This window comes from Akebia trifoliata, chromosome 3, assembly GCF_017979445.1.
Source record: "Akebia trifoliata isolate Shusen 1 chromosome 3, ASM1797944v1, whole genome shotgun sequence".
NCBI classification, from domain to species: domain Eukaryota; kingdom Viridiplantae; phylum Streptophyta; class Magnoliopsida; order Ranunculales; family Lardizabalaceae; genus Akebia; species Akebia trifoliata.
Window position 1 is genome coordinate 56,201,754 of NC_141377.1, and position 21,086 is coordinate 56,222,839.

A 21,086-nucleotide genomic window follows, 5' to 3' on the forward strand; every position below is an offset into this window, starting at 1 on the left:
AGACAAATGATCTACAATTCCATGATGGGTGTCAAAAGATCATTAATCTAAAATTATATCTTCTTTATCTTATAAACCTCAAGAATAAGATACGAGTTTTGGAAAATGATAGGATGATGGAATTTCTGGGTAAAGAAATCAAGATTTTTCTCAACGGTCTTAATGAGAGATCGAATTAGTTAAACCAACTTTCTGTAAATTTGGAGAATGTAAAGACAAAATATTTTTAGGGAAAAAAAGCCAACAACTTTTTGTTACAAATTGAAGACAAGACATTCAAGTCATTTTCATTAGAGTCGTTTAGAGTGACCTCAATGGGGACGCACATGGACATCTTGACGCGATGGCGCGCGCATGTCCGTAAATGCATTTTACTTATATATCAAAGAAAATGCATTTATGGGCATGCAGGTGCCACCATATCAATATGTCCCCCCGTGTTCCCCTGCTAAGGTCATTCTAACATTAATCTTTTCATCATCATTAGGACATGATGGCACATGTTTGTAGATGCATTTTACTAGTATCTCAAGGAAAATACATCTATGGGCATGTAGGTGCCACCATGTCAAGATGTCCTTGTGTCCCCCCACCGAGGTCACTCCAGCATTAATCTTTTCATTATTATTAATCTGTGAGAAGACCAAAGTCAAGGGGACATGTTGTAAATTTGAAAACACAGAGGGCTTATCGTCCTAAGAAGGTAAAAAAATGCCATCCAGCTAACGGTCATTTCTCAATCATGTTTCCTACTTTCCTCACGTGGTATTTAAAACAACCACACTGTGTCCGACACTCAGCATGTGGAGGAAAAATGCTAAAGTGACTATCCACGATACTGCGTTCGAGACTGAGCTGACGTGGACGTGTGCCCCTCCACCATAGATGCTTTTCCTCAAGATACCTACGAAGGCATCGATGGTATACTTCGCTCCTCCACATCAGCTTAGTGTCGTAGGAATTGACTCCAGCATTACTCCTTATGGAGCCATCTGTGATGGCTAAGGGCAAACATCGAGTTTGACGCAGCCATCCATGATATTTTGACACGTCAACACGTTTTCTTTAAATCCAACGGCCAAGAATTTACAGAGAATTAAAAAACGAATAAAATGGGAAAAGAATCTGATAATAATTAAAAAAAATCGTAAAAAATAAACTGTCCAGATGATGATTGGTTTCGAGATCTTCCAATTATAAAAGGCAACCCTTTCTTTCTTCTCTGCGGTTCTTGAGTTTACTCTTTGAAATTCTCTTTCGAGTTGCGAAAATGGCGGAATCGATCGAATTACCGAATCGGTTAGCGATTCTTCCATTTAGGAACAAAGTATTGTTGCCTGGTGCGATTATTCGAATTCGATGTACTTCACCTAGCAGGTATCTTTGATTTCTGATCAATTAGATTTTGGGCCGTTTTGGTGTTGTTTCAGATTTTTGTCAAACCAAAAAAAAAAAAAAATGTTATTTTTCTGATCGAAATTATGAATTTTGTTCGTGTTTTTCTTTGTTTGTTTGGGGTTTTTGTTGTAGAGGTGGAAGTTTGTGTTTGCTAGAGAAGTTTGCAGTTAGTGCCCTAGAATTCGGCTTTTTTTTATCTGTTTGTTCGTGGAATTTTAATATTCTGCAATATTTTATCATATAGATTAGGAATTTTTCCAATGGTTGAGCTAATTGTGTCTCTAAATAAAAATAAAAAAAACCGATTTTATGTTATATATTTTTTTCTTCACGCCTCCGTTGAATTTGCTGCAATTGGGATGTGGAATTTTAGATGAATATTCTGCAATTTCTATTTTGTAAATTAGGAATTTTGCAAATAATCGAGTAATTTGGGATATATTTTTTTTCTAAATGATTGAGCTAATTGCGTCTCTAAATCATTAGAAAACCGATTTTCTGTTATATTTCTTCTCTACGCGCCTCCTTCTAATTTTCTGCAATTGGATTGTGGAATTTTAGATGAATATTTTGCAATTTTTATCTTGTAAATTAGGAATTTTGCAAATAATTGAGTAAGTTAGGAATTTTTTTCTGAATGATTGAGCTAATTTAAATCATTAAAAAATCGATTTTCTGTTATATTATTCTCTACGTGCCTCCTTCTAATTTGCTGCAATTGGATTGTGGAATTTTTGTAGAATATTCTTCAATTTTTATCTTGTAAATTAGGAAATTTTGCAAATAATTGGGCCAATTTAAGAATTTTTAAATGATTGAGCTAATTGCGTCTCCAAATCACTAAACAATGGATTTTCTGTTATATTTCTTCGCTATGCGCCTCCTTTTGAATTTGCTGCAATTGGGTTGTGGAATTTTAGATGAATATATTCTGCAATATTTATCTTGTAAATTTGGAGTTTTGCAAATAATTGAGCCAATTTAGGAGTTTTTTCAAATGATTGAGCTAGTTGTGTCTCTAAATCATTAAAAAAAACAGATTTTCTGTTGTTTTTTTCCTTCTCTACGTGCCTCCCTTTGAGCTGCAATTGGGTTGTGGACTTTTAGATGAATATTCTGCGATTTTTATCTTGTAAATTAGGACTTTTGCAAATAATTGAGCCAATTTAGGGATTTTTTCAAATGATTGAGCTAATTGTGCATCTAAATCATTAAAAATCTGATTTTCTGTTATATTTCCTCTCTACATGCCTCCTTTGAATTTGCTGCAATTGGATTGTGGAATTTTACATGCATATTCTGCAAATTTTCATCTTGTAAATTAGGAATTTAGCAAATAATTTTGTAATTGTCTCTAAATCATTATTTTTATTCTCTATGTACCTCCTTTGAATTTGCTGCAACTGGATTGTGGAATTATATTTGTGTTGTCGAGGATCCACAAAATCAACTATGGAAAATTATTGTTCTTTGGGTTGCTTTGTAGGGTGAAATTAACTGCTAGAACATATATTATTTTCAAAATTGGTAATAATTGTGTTTGGGTGTGTTTTTCCCTCAATTTGTGCAGTGTTAAATTGGTGGAGCAAGAGCTATGGCAGAGGGAAGACAAGGGGTTGATTGGAGTCCTGCCTGTTCGAGATGCCTCTGAAACTACATCCGTCGCTACCATGTTATCTCCAGGTGACTTATAATAAGATTTTTTCCTTATTACATGACAACTAAGATTAAGTTTACATTGCCTATATATGATTGAAAGGGAAAAATCTTTTATAATTGAAGGTATGGCAACTGATTCCGGGGAGAGAAGCCTGAAAGGTCCTGTTGCCACATCAGATTCTCATAAGCTGGATGGAAAAAATCAACAGGAATTAATTCAATGGCATACACGGTACTCTTATATAGAACATAATTTCGTGCTTACTTCTTGCTCTCTCTCTCTCTCTCTCTCCCCCCCCCCCCTCCCTCTTTTAATTTCTTTGTTAAAATATTGTTATTTGCCATCTTGGTGGATGCTTTAGTGCAATCCACAAACAAAGTGGTTGTTATTTGTCACTTGTGGCTTTTCAATTTCAGGGGAGTTGCTGCTAGAGCTTTACATCTCTCAAGAGGAGTTGAGAAACCAAGTGGAAGGGTCACATATATGGTCGTTCTTGAAGGTCTATGCAGGTTCAGTGTTCAGGAACTTAATGTCAGAGGAACGTATTACACTGCCCGGATCTCCCGTCTTGATATGACGAAGGCTGGTAAGTGATCTTTACGATATATCACCTCCTTTAAAATCCTACAATCTGTCATTATGGAAAAAACTAATGTTTCCTTCTTCATTGTGTTTCCTTAAAGTGTACATTTTTGAGTTGTCCATTTTTCTAGTTTCTTGATTTCCTGTTTTGTTTCACACAAGAAAATTAAAATTAATGTCTATAAGAAAGGTTTTCTCAGATGTCACACCAGGAATGTTCCCTAAAAAGGTTTGGGGGTGTAGAAATCGTGAACACAACGGGCTAATAGATAGAATTTATAGGTTTCGGTAGAGAACTGAACCTTGATGAAAAGTGCTCTTACAACTATTAGAAGTTATTAAATGGCTTATAAAACAAAAGAACATCCTAGAAGTGGTCAAAGGGGAGGATGTTTAAAAAATATAGACTTTGGGAATTTGCAATTGTGTAGAGCATGTTGAGATAGGGATTAAAGGTATTAGGTTAACTAATAGAGCTCTTTTACACAAATGGCTATGATGGTCTGGTGAAGAGAGAGAGAGTTTATGAAGGAGGGTTGTATGTGCTAAGTATGGGGAAAAGAGGTTCGGGTGGTATAGCGGGGAAGCCAAGGGGTTGTATGGTTGTAGTGTTTGGAAGGGAATTCTCAAGGTTGCTGATGATTTTGAGAGATGTATTAGTTTTAGAGTAAGTTTAGGGGATAGGGTGAGGTTTTGGTAAGATAGTTGGTGCGGCAATTCGGCTCTATCAACCCAATACCCATCATTGTATGCTTGTTCTCTTAAAAGGAATTGACCGATAAATCATTGTCTGATTTGTAACAAAATCACTAATTCTTGGGATTTGGGTTTTTGGAGAAATTTTAATGATTGGGAGATAACCAAGGTAAGATCTCTTTTAAATCTCTTGAATGAAGTCCAAATTAGGGAGAATGATTAGGACAACAGGGAATGGGTCAAGACTAAGGATAGGAGATTCATTGTTTGCTCCTTCTACAAAGTCATTCTTCCAAGTTCGGAGAATACTTATCTAGAATATTTCATTTGGTCTTCTCTTGTTCCTTCTAAGATATCTTTTATTTGGCTTGCCTTCTTTAGGAGGATTCTTACTTTGAATAATTTGATATCTCATGGGTGAGTCACTCCTAATTTTTGTCCACTTTGTAAGAGTGATGGTGAATCCGTGGACTACACTCTTCTTCATTGCTCTTTCTCCTAAGGAATTTGGTCTTCTTTTTTGTCTTTGTTTCACATGTATTGGGTTTTTCCCCAAAACTTTCTAATGATGCTAGAAGAGTGGGCTTTCAACATCTTCTCTCATAGAAAAATGCTCCTTTGGGCTATCCTTCCTTTGGCCATAGCTTGGGGTCTTTAGAAAGAAAGAAACAATAGGGTGTTCTAGTGCAAGGAGAACAACTCGCATTTGGTGTACATGGAGATTTTAGGGCTGCTGTGTTTTTGGGCTAAGTCAAGCAAGGACTTCTCCAGATTCTCTTTCGAGGACTTTGTATTTAGATGGGTAGCTTATGTAACTATTATGATCTTTTCTTGTCTTCTCTATTTTTGCTTTCCATCTTGAGGGCTCTCTCAGCCTCCATTGTAATCTCCTTCTCTTTTTGATATTTATAAAATCTTTATACTTATAAAAAAAAAAAGATATAGAATATCCATATGTTATGGAGTGAAAGTAACTCCTATGCTAAAAATTCTTCTGCACAGAAGGTTTTGGTGCATGATTTATTGTTGGTTTAATCATCCAGACTCTTTGGACTCGTCTCTGTTCAATAGTACAGTTTTGAATAATAGCTCTTGTTTTTTTTTGTTATTCCAAATATTACATTCCATGTACTTTATAACGAGTTTGCTAAAATGGGTGATTGTACCTATAATGGAGGGTTTTCATTACCCATATAATCTGCAATGCAAACTCCAATTACTTGATCATTTAGAGTTGATTTATTGTGGATCCTACATTATTTATATTAACTATACATTTTCATATGATAAATTATGATCTATGGATTCAAAAAATAAAATAAAACAAAACAATAGTGATAGGTTATGATCACTGGTATATCCTTAAACTGCAATTCAAATTAAGAATTTATTTTACCCTATTCCACCTGTGTTCCTTTTATGCTACATGGCCAGACCCGAGCCTAGATAGGGGAGGTTTTTGTCAGGTTGGGAGTCAGTGTAAAATTTTTGCCACCTCCTAGCATGATTCCTGAGCATTTGGTTCATTCAGCTCATGATACTGAATGGAGGAACATGATTTGCGCCCCAATCCCAGATTTTTAGGATTAGGCTTTGATGATGATGACAGGATATGCGGATTATATGGGTGACTCTCTGGTGAAACTGTATGCATTTAATGTTGTCTAGGGTGGGGCTGGCTCATTCTTACCATAATCCCTTATTTCTTGTATGCACAGGTTGGGTAGTCAGATTCAAAGGCCTTTTTGTCTTGGCCTTTTGATTGAGTGTACCAACTTGGAAAAAACAACTATTCTTACTGGGTGGCAGGGCTTTCCAATCCTTATGAACATCTAGTTCCATACTGTCAGGTTCTGTCCTGTCAAAGGCCTCTTTAAAAGCCAAAACAGGCACGATGGCAAGCAAGACAAACTTGCCAATTTTGATTGATGTAGTGCTAGGGTATAAGCTCGGATGGACCAACATGGTCGTGGATGCCTGTAAGTGAGAAGGCAGAGCTTTCATTGATCAGTAAGCATCACAATGCATTTAATTGCAAATTCCAGAGAGTGATTGGAACTTTTGCTGGTCAGATTGCCTTCATTATTTTTCATTCATGTGGTCCGCATGTGCATCATATCATAAGAAATTTGAGGTTTCATGCTGAAAAAGAACATCTGTACTACCTAGTCACCAAAGTAGCCTTTACACTCAAACTTTGTTCCACGTACACCTCCAAATCTTATAGTCAACATGTATACAGTATGATACAATTTAATTTAGTGTTAGAAATTTATATGTGATTCTACAACAAATGTTGTCTGTTATCTCCTTCAAATGTATAATAATATTTTCAATTGCGTGTGTGGAATTTAGCTTCAACTCTCCGGCTGTCAAAATGCTGAGTTTTTTTTTCTTTCTTCTTTTTTTAATCTTATTTAGAGATGGACCAAGCAGAGCAAGACCCAGATCTTGTAGCATTGTCTCGCCAATTCAAAGCTACTGCCATGGAGCTAATCTCTGTTCTTGAGCAGGTAAAACATTTGATTTTTAGTATGTATACTATTTTTAATGTATATTTGGATACTTCCAAGTCTGTTATCTGGTCAATTAAGGAATGAAACATTTGAAATGCACATAATTTCCATGCAAAGTGTTCTTTATCATTTTACCTTCTGACTTACTAAGGGGCACTATCATCGATCATCCTACATCAACAGTCTTTTCTAGGCTTTCTCAATGTGTCCACCTTACTCATTGGAGATGCCACACCTGCTATTAGGATTTTATTACCACTCCAGAGCTTTGTTTTCTCCTTTGTTTCCTTGCGTCCAACAACTTGACCTTTATTACCTAGTTTTGTGTATTTTTTTTTCTTTTTTTGTGATTGATATATTTTGGGGGATTTAAATATTCCCTCCACATTTTGGTGAGTATTTGATATACTCCCCTATGTTTTCACCAAAATGTGGTGGGGGTATCTTTAAATCACCCATATATTTTTTGGGTAAATAATGAATTTGTACTGTGTTATATTATATGAAAGAAATTACATAACTTAAGGGAGAGTTAATCCATGCTTATAAAAAGTTTCTATTTACATTTCTTTTTTTCTTTTGAAAAAAGCCTTGTCGAGTTTTCCATGGGGCAACAACCTCTGACAGGGCAACAGCCTGGAGGGAATAATGGAAACATTCAGGAATTTTTTTTTTGAAAGTTAATATATTTTTTTTAGATGAATACAAGAAATATTATTAAAAGAAAGGAGGTTGAGAAGATCTACCTGCAAGACAGCCCAAAACAAATGAGGGCATGGAACACACAATAGCAAAGACACAAAAAAGCAAAGGCAAATAAGATCTCACTTACAGAACAAAATTCTCAAAACAAAATAGTCCTAGTCCTCAAATTGCTTGCACCGAAAGGACAACCCAATAATGCTGATAATTGGGGATTAGAAATCCTGCTCTTTCCCTAAGAAAATCCGACTATTGCATTCTCCACATTCTCCAGCAAATAGAAACAGGCAAACGACCAAAGAACCCGTTTCCTGCCCTAGAAAACTATCCTATTGCTAGCTTTGAAATGAGGAGAAAAAGAACTGGGGATGTAGGAATCAATTTCTTGAAGAACCAACGGGGTTTGAAGGACTGAGACATTTGGTTCCCTAAACATTTAAAATGTCAACTTAATTTTAGGGGATGCAAGTATAAAATTCTAGTGCAAATGAACTGTTCATTGAAATTTCCTCAGAATGAATAAGTTATACCAGAATTCTCAGAAACAAAATCTAATTCCTTGCAATGTCGGTCCTTGAGGAAAGGGAATTTTTGCAAAATTTTTATGATAGTACCTCGTAAACACCTAATGTAAGATGTTATTTTGGGCATGATTAGTGGATACTTTTGTCTCTTAATCTCACAGTCACACTAACTTTTTAAGTTATCATTTCTTGTCTCAGAAGCAGAAAACAGTTGGAAGGACAAAAGTTCATCTCGAGACTGTTCCTGTACACAGACTAGCAGATATTTTTGTTGCTAGCTTTGAAATAAGCTTCGAGGAGCAGCTATCTATGTTGGATTCAGTTGATTTGAAAGTAAGGCTTTCAAAAGCCACTGAGTTAGTTGACAGACATTTACAGGTAAATATTGGGTTAAATTACAATCGTGAATTAGTGCACCTGTGATTTTTACAGATAGAGATACTCTGCATGCATGTAATAGTTTCCTTGTAACAGTCAATTCGTGTAGCAGAGAAGATAACACAAAAGGTTGAAGGACAATTGTCGAAATCACAGAAGGAGTTTCTTCTGAGACAGCAGGTTTGCTTGCTCACTTAAGCTTATTAAGTGATTTCCATTTTCTTAAAAATATGTGGCCAGTGAAAAATAGCTCTGAACAAACAGGTTACATTGTTGGCAACTGCTTCATTAGAAAAGTTTGTTTTTGTTTAACATCATTGTTACTTCATGTGGGGCTGGAGCCTTATGCGGCATGCCCTAGAAGTTGGACAATACATAAAGTTTGCTTATAGATCGTTTGGTTCTTAAGGATTTTACTGGGTTGCTGAATATTTCACATGGAGATTATTAGTTTGAAGTTCTATGCCTGTATTTTTTGAGTACTCATGTGTTCTCTATCTCAAATATACCATGTTTTGGGCAATCTTATTCATTGTCCCTTTATAAGAGAAGTTTGAGTTCATTTTCTCTTTCTCTTCAGATTTCATTGGTGCTTTCCATCCTCAGTCCTTGATCTTTTTCAATGTTGGCACCTGAAAGCTATTTTTATATAAAAAGAATCCTATAGTTTATAACTCCCTTTGCTATCTGTTGGGGCATTCTGGCTGGAGCGAAATTTTAGGATCTTTGATGGAGAGGTGCATCCTTTTCATGAGGTCATCGCATCGATTTTGGGATTATTCTTCTCTTGGAGCAATATCTTTATGGAGTTTAAAGGATTTTTTTTTTTTTTGAGGACTTCATGTTCAATCGGGATTCTCTATGTGATGCATGAGAGTATTATAGTTTTGGTCTTTTTGATGTTTAGTCTATTTCTCTTGTCCCCTCTTTTGTAATGCTGGGTGTCGCCTTGGCCTCCTCTTTTTCAATAAAATTTTATGCTTATTAAAAAAAATATTTCATGCTTTGTGATTATTTTATCATATTTTATAATTTTAGTTTAAAAAATCTGCTTCATCTTCATTATGTTTTTCTCAGTGTGTTTGTGTTGTTTCTCAGGATACTTTGAAATTTTCTTTTAGTTTAGCTTGACTACTAAAAAATTATAGTTTAATATCCTCTGAAATTGTTCTTTTACTTTGCCAAAATTTTCTTTAAATAATATTTTTCAGATGAGGGCTATAAAAGAGGAGCTTGGTGATAATGATGATGATGAGGATGATGTTGCTGCCCTGGAAAGAAAGATGCAGAGTGCAGGAATGCCCCCAAATGTTTGGAAGCATGCACAGAGGGAGTTACGGTATGCTATAATACAAATACAAAAATAAAGAGCTAAAGGGACATGTCTGATCATTGTGAACCAATGTAACTCAACTTATTTACGCAAATGTGCCATACTACACCTCTGGTTTACCCAAACCAATCCAACTGCACTACACTGCTGATTACACAAATCAACCATACTACTGCTTTTCACAAACCAGCCGCCAAACACATTTTTCTACCCACTTTCAATCACACTACTGGACCTTTATTAATCTTCAAAAATCACTAGAACCATAAAAAATGGGTACTGAAATAATATATTCTGATTCCCTGAACCGATTTGAGTAATTCTGTAACTTGGGTATGGTGATTCCCCAACAATCTTCTATGCTTTGCTTCTACGTTGATTTTGTAATGGATGTTCAGTTCATAAATATTTGTAATCGATTCTTGATATTTTTATTCTTCTTGGATCTTTTCCTTTGGCCATTGCGAAATTATATCAGCTTGAAACCCCTTCATCCTACATCAATTTGGTATTGAAGCAAGTTTTCTAGCATCAATGTATTAATGGGATATGTATTATCCGGATACACATAATTCCTGAGCATTGGATATTGTTTTTAACGGTTATGATCATGTGTTTTTCATGAGTTACCCAATCCTGAATACACATACACCCACATATATGGGTTTGGATCTTTGAGCTCATGGAAAAGGAACTCATCACACATAATTTAGACCGTGTAAATGCAAAATCCGATGGTCAGGATAAAAGACATATCACGAGAATACATCACGGATGTCTAAGATAAATACTGACTGTTGGATTTCACATTTAAATGGTCAGGATTCCTCCCTTGAATTTCATTTTAATGCATCCCCCTTATCTTGATCCCATAAACAGTCCTTGCATTATATACTCTCTTCCCCCTCCCCCCAAACTCTCCATCTCTCTTCATAGTAAAAACAGCAAAAAACTTCAAAATGCGAATGAAAGAAAATTGAATTATTATTTTTTCTTGAAATAAATGTTCTACCACTTAGCTTGAGGCAATTTTGCTGATTATTTGTTCATTATGAATTTTTAACTTTGATATTCCATTTATATATGGTCAAATGCATGATATTTTGCTTATACTCTAGACACAGAGTGAGGCAATTTCTTATAGTTCCAACCTGGAAATTTTTAATCTCAGGCGACTGAAAAAAATGCAGCCTCAGCAACCTGGATATAGTAGTTCGCGTGTCTACCTTGAACTTCTTTCTGATCTACCTTGGCAAAAGGCTAGTGATGAACATGAACTGGACTTAAGAGCTGCAAAAGAGCGTCTTGACAATGACCATTATGGTTTAGTCAAAGTCAAACAACGAATTATTGAATATTTGGCTGTTCGCAAGGTTGATTCTCTATCTAATTCTCATCACCTTTATTTTGGTTTCTATTTTTTTATTGAATGAGTAATGTAGGCCTGATTTACATCAACTGGATTGCAGCTTAAACCAGATGCCAGAGGCCCAGTATTGTGCTTTGTGGGTCCACCAGGTGTTGGAAAGACTTCTTTGGCATCATCAATTGCAGCTGCTCTTGACAGAAAATTTGTACGGATATCTCTTGGTGGTGTCAAGGATGAGGCCGATATTAGAGGGCATAGGAGGACATACATAGGAAGCATGCCAGGACGTCTTGTTGAAGGACTAAAGGTTCAAACTGGATCATCAATGCATTTTTCTCAGTTCTTACTATTTGCTAACACCAAAGGTCAATAAGAATGCTCAACAGCCATCTCATTGTATCTTTACAGTTAGGTTTTTCCTGGTCCAAGATTCACCTGCACTATTCGTGTGGTCATATCAAAAGGGTTGGGATCCTTTATGCGTTTTTCTTACTTCTTAATATTTACAAACAAGAGGTCAATTAGGATGCCTAATATCTCTTGGTCGTACCAAAAGGTTCCAGACCTATCTTTAGTGGGCCCTACCTTGGAAATCTCCATTCTAACAACAATTGTCTTGTACATTGCCAATTATCCAATCTATTTCATTATTTTCTATGGTCCAAAAGAAAATAAAGTGATGCCCCCCCCCACCCAAAAAAAAAAAAAAAAAGGCACAAGCTTATAGGTGTTGAGCTTAGTTCCACATCGGACACAAATTACCTTGTCTCTCTCCTTATAAGCTCTTAGGCTCTCACCTCATTGCCAATTGGTTTTGAGATGGACCCCAAATTTATCATGGTATTAGAGCGGGCCTTTCTTTCCTCCACGTCGCCCAGTTCATATCTTCACGTGCTTTGGCCCAATCTGTCCCACACGTGCGGGGGTATGTTGAATTTAGTCCCACATTGAACACAAACTGCCTTATCTCTCTCCTTATAAGCTCGTGGGCCTTTTCATTCATTGCCAATTGGTTTTGAGTTGGACCCCCAAATTTATCACTGTTGAGTGTTGTGTTATCCACCTCTACTTTTGGGTGCCACGTGTTCATGTATTGAGCCCTAGTTTGACCGGTGGCCCTTTTATATTTATAGTTGCGCCTTCCCCATCAGATCAGTCTTTTGGGGTAAATGGTTGTCAACATGGTATCAGAGCGCTAGGTTTGTATAGGTCACGGGTTCAAGTCTCCTTGAAAGGAATTTTCCACTCTTATGGGTGAGGGGGAGTGTTGAGTGTTGTGTTATCCGCCTCGGGAGTGTCACGTGCTCGTGTATCTTGCCCCAGTTCGACCTGTGACCCTCTTATATTCATAGTTGTGCCTTCCCCATCAGATTGGTCTTTTGGGGTAAATGATTGTCAACAATAGGAACGACTGATTGCTTCAATATATGGCGTGAGAGATTAGGTGGACTTGAACGTCTGCTAAATACCTACCCAGGAGATCTTCCTCAACAAATGGACTATACAATGGTAATAATCCAATCTATTTCATTCTTTTCTACGGTCCAAAAGAGGTCTATAGGTACGTCTGAATGCTTCAATATATGGTGTGAGAAATCTATGGGGCCTATGGAGTGGAGACATCCTGATGACTTGAATGTCTTTTAAGCACACATCATAGGTGCATCTGGATGGAGGTCTGATTTGTGGACATCCTGAATTCCTCATCTATGGCGGTATAAATAAAACTATTTAGGAAGAGGTCTTGAGTTCAAACCTCCTCGTTGGCCATCCCCCTGGTGCTTTAAGAGGCCAGTACACTTGGGACGTGTTGGAAAGGGTGACTCAAGTGTCCATGGGAATAGTTGGACTAAGTCTGGATACCCATATATATATATTTATATTGTTGCTACCTTAAACTAAACCAATGTGTTGTCTCTTTTTTTCCACACACTTAGCATAAACTTTCCCTCTTTGTTGAGAGTGAGGGTTCGGCGCATAGCATGTGCATGTAAATTCCATATGCTCATGTGGGCTGGGGCCAGCTGGTAGATAGATGTAAAAGGATTCATCCATAGGCCTAACCTCCAATCTTTCATCCACAAACAAAACAAAAACAAAGTATAGTAGTAGTAGTAATAGTTTATGAAACCTCGAATTCCCATGTTCCAGTGTGCATTATGCCAACATGTAACCTGAGTAGTACACCATACTGAAATTCAACTTCCATCGATAGCTTACTTTAAATTTCTTCTATTTTATATTTTCATGTTCTGCTGAATTTAGATTCAGGTTGTGCTTCACTTAATTCAGCATTTGGGCTTGTTCCAATGTGATTTATTTTGGCTTTTATTTCTTTTTGGTAAATACTAAAACATATATTTAATGTTTTAAATTGTAGCGAGTAGCTGTTAACAATCCAGTTATGCTGCTTGATGAGATTGATAAAACCGGCTCTGACGTTCGCGGAGATCCTGCTTCTGCACTTCTGGAGGTTCTTGATCCAGAGCAGAACAAATCATTCAATGATCAGTATCCTGTTTTCTCTACAGTGAATTCCAGTGACAAGTTCTTTAAATTGTTCCTTTGTTTATCTGTTTTCTTTTTTCACTAATGATTATTACTTGTTTTTAACATTCTCAAGTTTGACTTACCAGTCCCTTGTCCTTCAGTCATTTCTACCAAAGCTTGTTAACCAAATTCCTCTCTCGAATAAATTAAGCATTTTCAATGGTAAAACCATTGGGAAGATGGGTTCGATTTTCTGGTCTTTTGCATGCAGTTTGGCTCTTATGATCACTATTTATCTAGTGTTTTCTGTTTGACATGTTGAAATATGTACAAAACAACTACCTACTTAGAGTGAAGTTTGGCATTTGTTGTTTGACTGATTATCTATATTTAAGGCCGTGTTTATTCGACAAGGTTTTAAACATGTGTAAACATTTAGAGAAGAGGAAAATATAAGCTCTAAATCTTATAGCCCATGTTTATATTCTACTAATGTATTAATGTTCATGTGGCATGCAGGCACGTTGATTGATACATTATATCAATCTTACTATTTCGCGTCTTATCAATTGACTTGTAATATCTAAATGGATTCCTTAACCGAGTATCATCAGTTATTTGAATGTTCCATTTGACATTTCAAAGGTGATTTTTGTTGCAACTGCAAATAGGATACAGCCTATTCCTCCACCACTTCTAGATCGAATGGAAGTCATTGAGCTGCCTGGATATACACCTGAGGAAAAGCTAAAAATAGCCATGCGGCATTTAATACCACGAGTTCTGGATCAGCATGGATTGAGCTCTGATTTTCTCCAGATTCCTGAGGTAGTTCAACTTGAAACATTTTAAATGAGGTGATTATGTATTAATAGTTCTCCAGATACATGCCATCATAGCCTACTTGGCATCTAAAGATATCAATAAAAACCTTTCCATGGTTTAAGTCTGTTGATTGTATACATTTGGTACTGTAGCGCATACTATCAAATCATACTGCAGTGTTGTAGCTCATGCATTTTTCTTTTTATTGAATTAGGACTTTTGTTTTGTTTTAACCATTTAAAGTATGCCTCCATTTCACATGATGCTTTCTCCTATTTCTTTAGTGATTCATTCAACATTTTTAAAATGATTTTCCTCTGGTACGTCGATGGTATTCTACATGAATTGGATGATATACTAGACTCAAGCAATTGTGGACGATGGAAATTGCTTTTGGTCCTCTTTTTCTATCTTTTTCCTCATAGATAATGAAGGTTTCATGCCACTTTGCAGTTTGTCCAAAATTTCCACCCCTGACACCTTCTTGGCTCATTCAAAACACGTCCATGACATTAGGCTGAAATAGTGCATGCGCATGGGTTCATATAGAAAAGAATTCTGGGAAGGATAGTATTGCTGAATTGGCATTCTAAAGGGATCAATATTTTTGGAGTCGTGCTGGAGTGACCTCAAGCTGGAACCTTATATCACGCTTTTTGACGTGAAAGTGGATAGGAACCATAGATGCTTTTTCACTCATATCTCGATGAAAAGCATCGATGGTACCCATACACTTTCACGTCAAGAAGTGTGAGGTTCCAGCCTGAGGTCACTTCAGCATTATTCATCTTTTTGCTACGTAACTGTCTCCCCCATATGGCAAAAAGAGAGAAAAACTTTTATACCCTTTTTATTTCATAAAATTGAAGTATTTAGGGGCTGTTATGCCTTGGGGGAAAAAGTGATATACCTTGGACTGCATGTGTGGCCTGGTAAAGTTCACTGTGCACAAGGACTATCTGAAGGGTCTTCTATCATATAGAATGCTTTTTTTTTTTTATAAGTATAACAATTTTATAAATATCAAAAAGGAGAATACAAAGGAGGCTGAGATAGCCCCCAAGGAAAAACAAAAACAACCAAAACAAAACTACTAGTTACAGAAACTATCCCATCTAAACACAAAATCCATGAAAGAATGTCTGGATTAGGTACACCAGCCCTCTACATGCCAAGAAAAGGGTTTAGTGATTGATACTTTCCTGGATCGGATCCAAAATTTGGAACATTTTCTTCCTTCATCAATGGGTTGCCTTAGATTGTCCTTGACCTGGCTAATCAAGTTGGAAATCTTGTTTAGATATCAAGCCACTTAGATTTTCTGATGCCTAGAAAAGGACTAGCACATTAGATCCATAAAATGCTGATGCACCTATTGCAACATGACACTTCTCTTCGTGTTTAGGCAATGTAGCTTCATGGAATTCTTTTCTCTATGTGAAATGTCTTATCAGATGTTATTCTATTAACATGTGATTTGTCTATTAAAACCTGCATTGCACATAATCTTATTGTAACTTTTGTCTCAATAAGACTGTTGTTGTGTTAGGCTATGGTGAAACTTGTAATTCAGAGATATACTAGAGAAGCCGGTGTGAGGAATCTGGAGAGGAGCTTAGCTGCCTTGGCACGTGCAGCTGCTGTTAGAGTTGCTGAGCAACAACATACATCCCCACTCAGCAAAGATTTGCACCCAATGGCTGCACCACTGCTGGATACCAGGCTTGCTGATGGGGCTGAGGTAGAGATGGAAGTGATTCCAATGGGTGTGAACAATCATGAGATATCAAATGCTTTTAGGAGTACCTCGGCTTTGGTTGTTGACGAGACAATGCTGGAAAAAGTCTTAGGGGTAATTTATTCTTCCTTTGGGCACATTTGTTATTAGAATGACACTTGAAATAAGGCTGAGTGTGTTCTGTCACAAATACCCAGATTTCCTTTTATACTAATATACCACTTTAAGTTTGTTGCTATACTAAACAGTTCTGACAGTACAGTTTGTTGATATATTGGAATGCAGCCTCCAAGATTTGATGACAAAGAAACTGCAGAACGAGTTACAACTCCCGGAGTATCAGTTGGGCTTGTGTGGACCACCTTTGGGGGGGAGGTTCAGTTTGTTGAGGCCACAGCAACAGTGGGAAAGGGTGATTTGCATCTTACTGGGCAACTTGGCGATGTTATCAAAGAATCAGCACAGATAGCACTAACATGGGTATTCTTTATTCATGTCTCTGTATTTTATACAAGTATTTTAATTTCAACCTCTTGCTTTATATATAAATATAGATAATGGAGATACTCCCTGTTTGTCCTCCCTCCCATGGGGCCTAGGGAATAATATTTTAGACCATCTAGTCGAATAGTAAATTGTTCATTCCTTGAACATCCTCACAAAATTTCAACCCATTCTGGGTTACTTCATCAAAACTTCACTTGAATACGAAGAATCTGGATTGTTCATGTAAGGCAGTCTTTTTTCATATAGTTAATAATATTAATATGTACTAGTTTTTGCCTTCTTGGTGATGACGATCTTTATGTTGAGAATGAATTATTGTGCGGTTGGATCGTCCAAAATGATGTCCATATGGGCCCCACAAGCAAGAGTGCTATCAGGGATCAAGTATAGCCTGATTTAATAAAATATATGGTGCCGCTGTTTATCACGAATAAACAAACACCTGCTAGTGTAACAATGACAGACACGTTTGTCACTGTCGGCACACGCATACGTCATTGTTTGATATGACACGTCACACGTCCAAAATGCAGAAATGTCTTTACTATTAAAATATATAAAATTTGATTTAAGCATAAATCTGAGTTAATTCAGTCACAAATTAAGATGCTTTGTAGAAGAGCTTATATGCTCATGTTTGCCAGCATAAAAGGGACTGTACATGGGGTTGATTTCCTTTTTATCCATTTTCCTTGGAAGAAGTTGTAATTGTATATGTTCCATTATTATCTTGTATTCTAATGTTCTTTAATTTAATAGGTGAGAGCGAGAGCAGCAGATCTTAATTTGACAGATGCTGGTGAAATGAATTTGATGGAAAACCGTGATATTCATATACATTTTCCTGCTGGAGCAGTACCTAAGGATGGACCCTCAGCAGGTGTGACTCTGGTAACATCATTGGTTTCACTGTTCAGTCAGAAGAAAGTGAGAGCAGACACAGCAATGACTGGAGAAATGACTCTAAGGGGTCTTGTATTACCTGTTGGTGGTATAAAGGATAAGGTGTGTTCCTCATGAACTTATCTGTGAGCTCTTCTCTAATATACACCATGTATAATAAAACACAACAGTGGACAGTGGACCCCACTCCTTTATTTCAGGATTTATACCACTTAAACAATGTATCTCGAGGATGGTTGTCTTTCCTCCTTTGTCCTCTTTATTCTTCCCCTTCCCAAGAATACCCCCAACTTTATTGTCTTTTCTCTTCTTCCCCTTTTCCAAAAACCACCCTTATAACTTTCTGTATCACTTTTCCTCTTTTGCCCTTTTCGAATAATATCCTTCCAAATTTATTCTTTTTCCTCTTCCACCCATGTGCCATAGGCACGGGCAACTCTATTTATATTACAAAGGCCCTTGGCTATTGCTTGTGGGGTTTGGAACGAGAGAAATAACAGGGTGTTCAAGAGTAAGATTAGTAGCTCTCATTCAGGTTTCTTGGAGATCTTGGGCTTTTTATACCTTTGGTCTAAACAGAACATAGAATTCGTGGGGATTACTTTTGATGACTTTGTTTTTAGATGGAACTCTTTATGCAATCACTGATGCTGTAGTTTTCCTTTTCTTTGCTGCTCTTTGTGAGGCTTTCTCGGCCTCCTTGTATCTTATTTTCCGTCTTTTTCCAATATATTATATTTGTATAAAAAAAAAAAACCCACACTGATTGAGATCAACTATCTGCGCCAACTGCATTATCATCACCTATTTATTGTTTTATAAATTTTTCATCATGGTCCATACCTGAATGTTCAGTATACTCTAAGCAATAGTCCACAATCAGATATTTAGAATCATTTAATCAGCCGCTGTCCTATGATTTGTGGCCATGCCCAATACAAGAAAGTATCCTGTCAGTTGGATATTGCAGATTGATGAGGATGTGCACCATATGTATTATAGTGGTTAGGGATTTCAGAAATATTAATAATTTAGTATTGTTTTTTAATTTTATGATTAGGATTTATGTTAGGAGTTGAGAGAATTTTTAGACCAGCTTCCAGCCTGATTTAACTCCTTTATCTGGGCTTTGGACCGGCAATGATGATGAGTTCAGTTGTTTCACATCCATTATATGCATGCATTTGGTTTGAAATAATTATTTAACCAGATCTTAGAAATCAAGTCTAGCAGAAAAAAAGTGCTTATGCCATTATGTGTATTTTGTTTACTTGAATCTACAGATATTGGCTGCGCATCGTTATGGGATCAAAAGAGTTATCCTGCCAGAAAGAAACTTAAAAGATTTGGTTGAAGTACCATCACATGTTCTTGCCAGCCTAGAGGTATTTCTGTTTCTGTCGAATGCTTATGGCACTTTCTTACAAGATTAATTCAAGAAAAATCATGCGCAAAATACAAAATATAAGTGCATGCATCCATGGGCACATATGCACAGATGAGATACTATTAGTTTTCATTAAATGGTTGGGACATTTTCTCAGAATTAGATATATCCAAGAGAATATGTTCACAAGATACAAATGTGCAACATAGTCACATAAAATTGCATGTAACCTTGATTCATCCCAGTAACTAGTACTAGTTTTTCTAGATGGTTTAAGCATGTTCCATGTCTAGAATTTGGAGACGACCTAATTTTGGATTCAAAACTTTATTTCCCTTAAATATAAATTCTACTTTCTCATCGAAATATTCATTTGGGAAATACTAGTGTCCTTATGTATATCCTATTAATGAAACGTAACATACCCGATGTGAAAATTCTACTGTGCCACCAATTTTTTCTTCTACAAAATGATGATAGTCAGGTACTTTTGGTCATATTATCAAGTTAGCCTTGGCATAGGAGGCCATCCTTTCAAAACTAAGTAATATTTATTCTTTTAATAAGAGTCCCTCTTAGATTCCAAGCCAGTTGCACTGGAACTTTGTGTTCCCAGGTTCAATCCCCGACTTACCTATAGTGGCAATAGCAGAAACCAAAAAATAAAAATAAAAAATGATAAAAAGAGATCCATTTCGTTGAAATGTAATATGGTTGAAGCCTCACTGCTGATTGTTTGAACAGATATTGTTGGCAAAGCGGATGGAAGATGTATTGGAGCAGGCATTTGAAGGCGGATGCCCTTGGAGACAACAATCAAAGTTATGACATGACCTCCTAGATTTACCTAACATACTTCTAACAGTGGTGAGAATGTTTGGTTTGTCACAGACTAGACCATCAAATCATTCGGAAGCTACCAACCCTGACCGAAGACCAGGGGAAACAGTTAATAAGAAGATTTAATATCCATGTCTCACTTCAGTCTCGAGCGAACGTTGGTGGTATGTATACTTAACTCTTATATGTAGCCATTGATGTATTCTGTTCAAATATAGGATAGTAACGCAACAGTTGCCATAATTATGTTTTATCATCATCATTGAAGCCTTGTCCCAAAGATTTGGTGTATTATAATAATTATGTATGTACTGTAATTGCATATGTCCAATGCATTTATTTGAGCAATGGAATTTTTAACTTATTTCATACAGGTCGATGAATTTTCTTTTTTCAAAATGCCATCATTGGTTTTGAAGCTTTTAGATTTTTTTTGCAATTTGGGGAAGAAATATAGGATAGAAATTGAACTCTCACAACAACCGAACACCACAGTTATAATAAACTCTCACTGTAAACTTTTGAGAGCTGAACCTTAGAGCTGAACTCTTGAATGTTCAACATTCGTAGTGAACTCTCCTTTTTCATGTACCCCCTAAGAGCTGTTGAAAGTAGGGTATTTCATTCATTTTCAAATTAGTCGAGCACAGAAGACTGCAGTCAGCAAAAGTTGAAACAAATTTTTTTTATTTTCTTTCTTGAGACCTAGGTATCTGGACTCTTAGAGCACCCTACTAATCTTCGAGCACGTGCAGTACCCTCCACACACACACACACACACACACACACACACACACACACACACACACACGCACACACATGTGCACGCACACACACACAAGGTAATTTCTAGGATAAATCTCTGATGTGGTTCCTAAGGGGTAAATCAAATTCAAGATCTCTGCATGCGGAGGTATGGTCTTGGCCATCTCACCAATCCTTTGGGGTTGAAAACAATGGATTCTCGATGACTAAAATTCACGAGTTCTTATAATTAGAGATTAAAGATGAGGGATATTTGGATCATTTTACTAATCTTTAAGAAGACTGCAGTCAAGGGGTATATCATCAGCTTGAAAATGAAAAATCGAGTTGGATTCAGGGCCGGGACGGTTTTGATACACCTGCACTGATTTTTAAAATATATATGCCCCTCGTAAGAAATTTAGAGCTCTCCATTCCATTCTCTACTTCTCTTGGAATTGAGGTTTATCTATATGTGGATATGCATCTTCTAA

General features: G+C 36.6%; 1 protein-coding gene across 1 annotated transcript; it reads left to right on the plus strand.

Moving 5' to 3' along the window:
- The first annotated feature begins 1,175 nt into the window (after positions 1-1,175).
- LOC147408192 (lon protease homolog 2, peroxisomal) lies at positions 1,176-20,217 on the plus strand. Its single transcript, XM_086437081.1, has 17 exons — positions 1,176-1,377; positions 2,969-3,081; positions 3,181-3,289; positions 3,475-3,644; positions 6,758-6,849; positions 8,277-8,456; positions 8,553-8,636; positions 9,668-9,795; positions 10,961-11,162; positions 11,259-11,465; positions 13,539-13,669; positions 14,263-14,476; positions 16,023-16,325; positions 16,497-16,691; positions 17,478-17,723; positions 18,905-19,006; positions 19,753-20,217. Exons 1-17 carry the CDS (start codon positions 1,271-1,273, stop codon positions 19,834-19,836), a joined length of 2,667 nt encoding a protein of 888 aa, XP_086293207.1. The 5' UTR covers positions 1,176-1,270; the 3' UTR covers positions 19,837-20,217.
- The last annotated feature ends 869 nt before the right edge of the window (positions 20,218-21,086 follow it).